The 7,171-nt window shown below is 43.2% G+C and overlaps 1 protein-coding gene across 1 annotated transcript; it reads right to left on the reverse strand.

The window, feature by feature from the left end:
* Nucleotides 1–832: 832 nt before the first annotated feature.
* On the reverse strand, nucleotides 833–5,932 carry zgc:195282 (uncharacterized protein LOC100192223 homolog). The gene is made up of 4 exons (XM_058384054.1): nucleotides 5,773–5,932; nucleotides 3,593–3,687; nucleotides 2,935–2,989; nucleotides 833–2,354 (listed from the first exon to the last, which is right to left on the reverse strand). Exons 1-4 carry the CDS (start codon nucleotides 5,813–5,815, stop codon nucleotides 2,308–2,310), a joined length of 240 nt encoding a protein of 79 aa, XP_058240037.1. The 5' UTR covers nucleotides 5,816–5,932; the 3' UTR covers nucleotides 833–2,307.
* Between the last annotated feature and the right edge of the window lie 1,239 nt (nucleotides 5,933–7,171).

The following is a 7,171-nucleotide window of genomic DNA, read 5'->3' on the forward strand; positions in this document are numbered from 1 at the left end:
CTGATGAGTGTGTAAGAGGTTGTGAGCTCCAGATTGCCAAATTCTATTTGACATCTGTGCGTGTATATGAATATAGAGTACCTTTTATTACACCACGACCTCGTTAACTGTATCTATCAACATTTGCTTTGTGGCTAAACCCAATAAATTAACCCGCGGAATATGTTTAGCGTTAAATCCCCGGGACGGTCCGTCTTGACAGATCAAATATTAGATTGGGTAATAATTCACTCTCTGATGGAAACGATTCGGTGGTATTACAAGCAGCACGATGGGCCGGATGAAGCCGTGAATGCGTTAACGAGCTCATCTACGGCACGGGGACGCTCACCTGAGATCATTCCTGTTGAGATTGAATCGTCTGTGGACGTCGCTCGAGACTGTAACAATAAACGGATAAAAAAATCATGGCACCTTATTCTTAAATCAAGTGGGATTGCTGTGGTATCAGAGAGGGAAAGAATCGACTTCCTTGCTCTTCCTGAAGTGTTTAATTCCTTAATTCCTGAAAGAAATATGCTAGCATTCCTGTGACACAATTAGCTAAACACCCACAAACACCACAAAAACCGCCATTAGATATATTCCTAGCTAGCACAGATGCGCAGTTATACTAACTAACTAAATAAAAGCTAACTCACAAACTAGCACGTGAGTAAACCGGCTAAGAAAGAAACTAGCATGGCCATAATCGCTGGCTGGAGATCTCATTATGAATTAGCATCAGTCTTGCTAGCTAGCTAGCCTACTTTTGTTTCCTTATAAATTCATCACGCAACTTTATACATGGACTCACACAGTGTTAGAAATAATAATGTTTATTAATGCGAAACATTACATACACACACACACACACACACTCACACACAGCGAATTCTTTTACATAATCATTATTTCCAGTTTAAAAGACGCTAACGAGGAATAAAAAGCTTGTCCGTTTGCGACGTCAGCTTTAGCTCAATATCTAAACTCCACAATAGGGATCATTGTCCGCATGTTTTGTTTTTGGGTTTTTTTTCCCTCCGTATTAATAATTTGCCTAAATGAACAGCAGGGGGCTTGCGAATTCTTGCGGAGGATAAAACGCATCGACGGCAGACAGAAAGGTCACAGCGTGTTTTGAAATAATCGATTAAGGAATCCTGCGCTGGGGTTCTGGAGGCCAAAATGAAACCATCTGACGGAGCGTCTAAAGCCAAGGCGCAGCACAGGCACCTTTAAAGCGCTTTTTGTTTAATGTTGCATGTTTTCTCTTGTGGCCATGTTTGTACACCATCCAGAATGGGGGTGTTGGGGGTGGTGGTGGAGGAGGTGGAGGAAGAAGACTGTGGTTTTGGATGGCGTTTGGAGGATAAAGAGAGATGAAAATGGAGATCTAGTAGATCTAGCTGAAGATCTTGCGGATCCTATAGCAGACTGGGGCTGAAGATGGAGAACTGGCCCTCGGTTATGGAGATCTAGCAGGTTAACTTGGGGATCCAGGTATCTGTGTTGTTTGAGAGGTACGTCTACTGGTTGGATGAAAATCTAATCATCAAATTAGATTCAATTCGATTTGGCAGTCTTTGATGGACTTCGAGAGATGAAGATCTAGCCAATAGAAATAGGAATCCGTAGATCTGCAGTAAGTTGAGCCATTAGACATGGAGATGGAGCAGATCTAAGGGACCTTACTGCTAGAGATGAAGCTCCAGCTGTTGGCAAGTTAGAGAAGGAGATCTGGCTGGAGCTCTAGCAGATCAAGCAGATCAAGCAGTTGGATATGGAGATTGAACAAATGTAGGTGGAAATCTGATAGATCCAGTTGTTGGGGATAGAGATCATTTAGATGTAGCCAGTGGAGATGGACATAAGACTTGGAGAGGCAGTAGGTGAGGAATGGGAAGTTGGAGGGGAAGATCTACTAAATGTAGCTGGAGATTTAGTGGGTGGAGGTGGAGATCTTCCAGTTGGATTTGGAGAAGTATTAGTTGGAGATCTTCCAGCTGGATTTGGAGAAGTATTAGTTGGAGATCTTCCAGCTGGATTTGGAGAAGTATTAGTTGGAAATCTTCCAGCTGGATTTGGAGAAGTATTAATTGGAGATCTTCCAGCTGGATCTGGAGAAGTATTAGTTGGTGATCTTCCAGCTGGATCTGGAGAAGTATTAGTTGGTGATCTTCCAGTTGGATTTGGAGAACTAGTTGTTGAAGATCTAGCAGTTGGAGTTGGAGGTACTATGAGATGATCTACCAGATGGAGCTGGACATCTAGTAGATATAAATATGACGGTAGCAGTTGCGAACATGGCTGGAGTTGAGTGTGCTCTTAGGAGGTAGCAGTGCTACGGGCACGAGGCACCGGTGCTCTGGTTCCTGCAGAGAGAGAGAGAAGGAATGAGTGAGAGAGGAAAGAGATAGAAAGGATATGTGGAATCCTGGAACATCTGACGGATCGAGCTCATGACTAAACCCTAGCAAATACTGCCGAAAGTCTCAGATACTTGGTACCTTACTTAGTCCATACTCAGGACTGATATCATGCTAACAGCTAAAAATGGTGGATCAGATATTGGGGGGAAAAAAGGACAAATTTATCCATAAAAAAAATCTATAACACATTTAAAAAACAATTTTTAAGTGAATTAATTTTTTTTTATAAAAATATTTGTCTTTTTTAGTTTTCTTTTTTAATTACTGACTTTTATTATATTTATACACATTTATTTATTTTATAGAAAGTATGTGGCATTTTTTAAAAAACTTTGTAGGTTTCAAAGGAAAAAAATGCGTGACTGCTGATCGAGTTTCAGTATCGGTAGCGCAAAAGAAAAAAAAGTGGTAGCGTGCCATTTTGTAGTATTATGCAATGTGCAGCACAGGTTTTGTGTGTGTGTGTGTGTGTGTGTGAGAGAGAGAGAGAGAGAGAGAGAGAGAGAGAGAGAGAGAGATTTACCTCTAGGCCCAAAATCTCTCAAGTAGCAGTTAGTGCAGTAGGGCTTCTCATCATGCTGGAAAACACACACACACACACACACACACACACACACACTTCCATGAGGAAAAAGCCTGTAATGCCTCCATACCTTATACAAGAACCCAGAAACCACATTAGATTGAAGTGAATGATTAAAGGTTATTATTAAATTATATGATCATTCGCTGACCAGCATCTGAAATTTATATCAATGCTTCAAACAAGACCATTTTCTTTTTAAAAAAAGAAATAAAATATTTTATATAAAGGTTATATATATACATACTAATGATCTTTAATACAAGTCCATTTTGGAAGGCGGGGCTTGCTTGGGGTTGAGTGACATCAACCTGCGCTAGCAAAGACCTCGAATTTACAAAATGATCGCCTCGATAATCGATAAAGCTTTATCCGTGTTTATAGGTGACAGTGGCTAAAACACATCTGTGCAACATCTGTGTGGAATTACTGAGTGGTGTGAAGAAAATATTTACAGAAATGATTTTGGGCTTTGTTGCTCTGAAGAACCGTGTAAGAACCCAATATAAGAAGTTAGCATTAAACACTGAAGGAATTTGGGTGAGTGGGTTAGTGGTTTATTGTGTGTGTGTGTGTGTGTGTGTGTGTGTGTGTGTACCTCTGCATGTTGGCCAGCCGTTAGCTGCCTTTTGCACTTGTGGCACTTCAGACACAGCGGGTGATAATCCCGACCTAGCGACCGCTTCTTCTCACCTGAAGAAGTCACAGAACAAGAGGTCAGGCATGGCTCTGACATCTGAGTATATAAAAGTACACCTTTACTGGTTCCCTGAATCAACAGCTGCTTCCAGACTGGTAACCAGTACCATGGAGGTGGAAATGAATACCATGGGAAAGACATTAGATCCTGTAATGTTTTGTTGGAAATGCTAAATGCCTGGTCAGGGTTGAGGTGGATCTGGAGCTCTGGACATTTGTCTATTCCACAATCCCTTACAGAGTAGACAAGTTAACCTACTGGCATGGTTAGGGAGGGGGGAGGAAACCTAGCAGAAACCCACAACGCAGTAACCTGAACTCCAGATTGAACCCCTGACCCCAAAGCCATGAGACCGACCTGCTACACCATATACATACTTTTTTGAAAACTTGGGGATTATTGTGGTTAATGCCTTTAGGTGTTTACTTGAAAGGTCACCCCCTTGTTATATGATCCTACATGGAACCTTTCAGGGTTTTATTGAAGGACAAAACGTTCTATCCTAGATCAGAGAGATTTGGGCTGGTTAATAGTTCTGGGTTTGTACCAATTGTTCTTCTGGGTTCTACATAGTATAACAGAACCTTTATGCATGGTTCTAGGTTGCGATCTATTCCCAAAGGGACCTACTCAGATGTAAGGTCTTGTGTAGAACCTTTAAGGTTATGTTGTCTTTATTTGTCACATACACACAATGAAATTCTTTCTTCGCATATCTCATCCTTGGGGGTTGGGATCAGAGTGTAAGGTCAGCCATGATACAGCCCCCCTGAAGCAGGGTGGGTTGGGTGACTTGCTTAAGGTGGCAGCTTGGCGGTGCCGGGGCGTGAATCCTGGCATCTTAACCACTTGAGCCACCACTGCCCCGTTGCTGGAAGGTTCTAGTTAGGTCTGTAAGGCAGAGTCTCTTTGGATCTGAAAGGGAAAGCCTTTGTTGTAGGGTGTCCTCCCATGTTGAGAAACTAGACAGTGCGTGTTAGAACTTTTGGATCTGTCTACCGTTCCCAAATTACGTCCCCCTTTGGATTGGATTCACGTCCACATTTGGCCTTCGTCTTGGCCCGCTTTCCGTTCTCACGCAGGATCGACACGTCCTGCTGTTTTTACTCTCGAACACAGATTACAGGACCGAGCCAGAAACCGTCGTCCCAGTCATCCCTGGCTCTGAGTCGCTTGCGGGTTTCCAGAACTTTCTAGCAGAGCTTGCCTTCGGAGAGAAGCCTTTACTTTAAGCAGCCATGGCTTTTAGCTTTGCAGCTGCCAGGTTAAACAATCTCTCTCTCTCTCTCTCTCTCTCTCTCTTTCTTTCTGTCACGCTTATGCTGTCTCAAGCCAAATCCACTTCCTGCCACAAACCCGAACCTCCAGCTCACTTCCTGTACTGGCTGACTCATGGAGAGTTATTTGACAACGGTTAGATACTCTCTCTCTCTCTCTCTCTCTCTCGATCTCTGTCTCTGTCTCATATATATATATATATATATATATATATACATACACACACATATACAGCCTACATGCAATAATAAGCCAACGTTTATAAAAAGCTTTTTTGTCCAGTCAATTAGCTCGAATTGCAATGTGGAAAGTTCCATGAAGTCATTTCAGCCGTCAGTTACAATCGGCCACCCAAATGAGTTTATATTTAAAGCCCGGCTTCAAAGAAGAAAGGGTTTTGGCGCAGGAGATATATCACATGCTGAAAATCAAGGCTAAACAACCGCTAGCGCAAGCCTGGGATCGGTCTCCAGCTTTTACTAAGGGTACGGTTCGGGTTAGTCTGGGGAAAAGTGACTTGCTGTGATTCTGGGAGTCCTGTATTATGGTAGATTGCTGTTTCCTGTTTCCTTTGAGACTTTTAACTTCGAAATACGGTTCGAGAAACGGTTGGAAGCAACTAGCATGGACTAGCCCTTTTAAATAAACTTTTCAAAAAACAATTATAAACAAATTGACATGCCCCTCCTCCTCCCTTCCCCTGCCAAAAAAAAAGAGGAATAGAAAAACCTATTTTTTCCATGCTAAAACAGGAAGTAAGTGAAATGGTCAAAAGAACAGGACAAGGCAACTGGACTCACCGAAGTAGACGGGCTTCCCGCAGATGGGGCAGTAGCTCACCATGGCTGCAACGGAGTCGGACAGGCACGGAACGTGACGAGACGAGACCCAGGAAATGTGCTAACGCTCTGAAATGCGTGAAAGGATGTGGCTGGTGCACAGGAAGCGATTTCAGTGCACCAAAAAAAATAACCTGACATTTAAACAAAAACAATATGGAGTGATGCAAACGCAGGGTGTGATTAGCTGGAGGATGATCTGAGAGTCTGCTTTCACTCGGCGGAAATCAGAGGCTATGTGGAGAAAAGTGTGAACTGTGATCTGCGGTCAGGAGATAGTGTAGAGAAACAGGCGTATTTCTAATACAGTATTGTTTCCATGGTAACGAAAATGTGCTTGCTGAAATGGAGCGAAGCGACGGATTTTTATGGAAGGAGTCTCCAGTGCAAGAGCTCTGCAACTCTCATGTCCAGGATTGTCAGAGACAGAGAGAGAGAGAGAGAGAGAGAGAGGGAGAGAGAGAGAGAGAGAGAGAAAGAGAGGGAGAGGGAGAGGAAAGATGACGAATAGCGGATGAATAAATGACAGAGAGAAAGGAACTCAGGTCATATTTCATCAGTCCCTCTTTCCATCCTTTCTCTTGTCTGCTCATCCCTCCTCGCTCATCCTCTCGCCCGTAGATTACACAAATCCAGTGTGGGAGAGTCAGACAGGAAACCCAAAACTACTACACACACACACACACTCAATGACATCACCAGACAGGGGCTTTAGAGCGAGAGACTTTGTGAAACCTCTTCTTCAAAACTGAGTGTGTGTGTGTGTGAGAGAGAGAGAGGAAGAAAGAGGGAGAGAGAGTGAGAGAGAGAGAGAGAGAGAGAGAGAGAGAGAGAGAGAAACAGAGAGCACATGAGTTATAGAGAGAGAGTGCATGAGACTAACAGTTAGATTAAAAGAGAGAGGGAGCACATGAGAGTTAGAGAGAGAGAGAGAGAGAGTGAGAGAGAGAGAGAGAGAGAGAGAGAGAGAGAGAGAGACAGAAACAGAGAGCACATGAGAGTTATAGAGAGAGAGCGCATGAGACTAACAGTTAGATTAAGAGAGAGGGAGCACATGAGAGTTAGAGAGAGAGAGAGAGAGAGAGAGAGAGAGAGAGAGAGAGAGAGAGAGAGAGAGAGAAACAGAGAGCACATGAGAGTTATAGAGAGAGAGATCATGAGACTAACAGTTAGATTAAAAGAGAGAGGGAGCACATGAGAGTTAGAGAGAGAGAGAGAGAGTGAGAGAGAGAGAGAAACAGAGAGCACATGAGAGAGAGAGAGAGAGAGAGAGAGAGAGAGAGAGAGAGAGAGAGAGAGAGAGAGAAACTGAGCGCACATGAGAGTTATAGAGAGAGAGCGCATGAGACTAACAGTTAGA

The sequence above is a fragment of the Hemibagrus wyckioides genome, linkage group LG29 (genome assembly GCF_019097595.1).
Source record: "Hemibagrus wyckioides isolate EC202008001 linkage group LG29, SWU_Hwy_1.0, whole genome shotgun sequence".
NCBI classification, from domain to species: domain Eukaryota; kingdom Metazoa; phylum Chordata; class Actinopteri; order Siluriformes; family Bagridae; genus Hemibagrus; species Hemibagrus wyckioides.

Coding starts and splice junctions, on each gene's coding strand:
- zgc:195282 (XM_058384054.1), bottom strand. CDS start 5,815: ATGGTGAGCTACTGCCCCATCTGCGGGAAGCCCGTCTACTTCG. Junction 2,990..3,592: donor CGGCTGGCCAACATGCAGAG/GTACACACACAC, acceptor TGTGTTTTCCAG/CATGATGAGAAGCCCTACTG. Junction 2,355..2,934: donor GAGAGATTTTGGGCCTAGAG/GTAAATCTCTCT, acceptor CTCTCTCTGCAG/GAACCAGAGCACCGGTGCCT.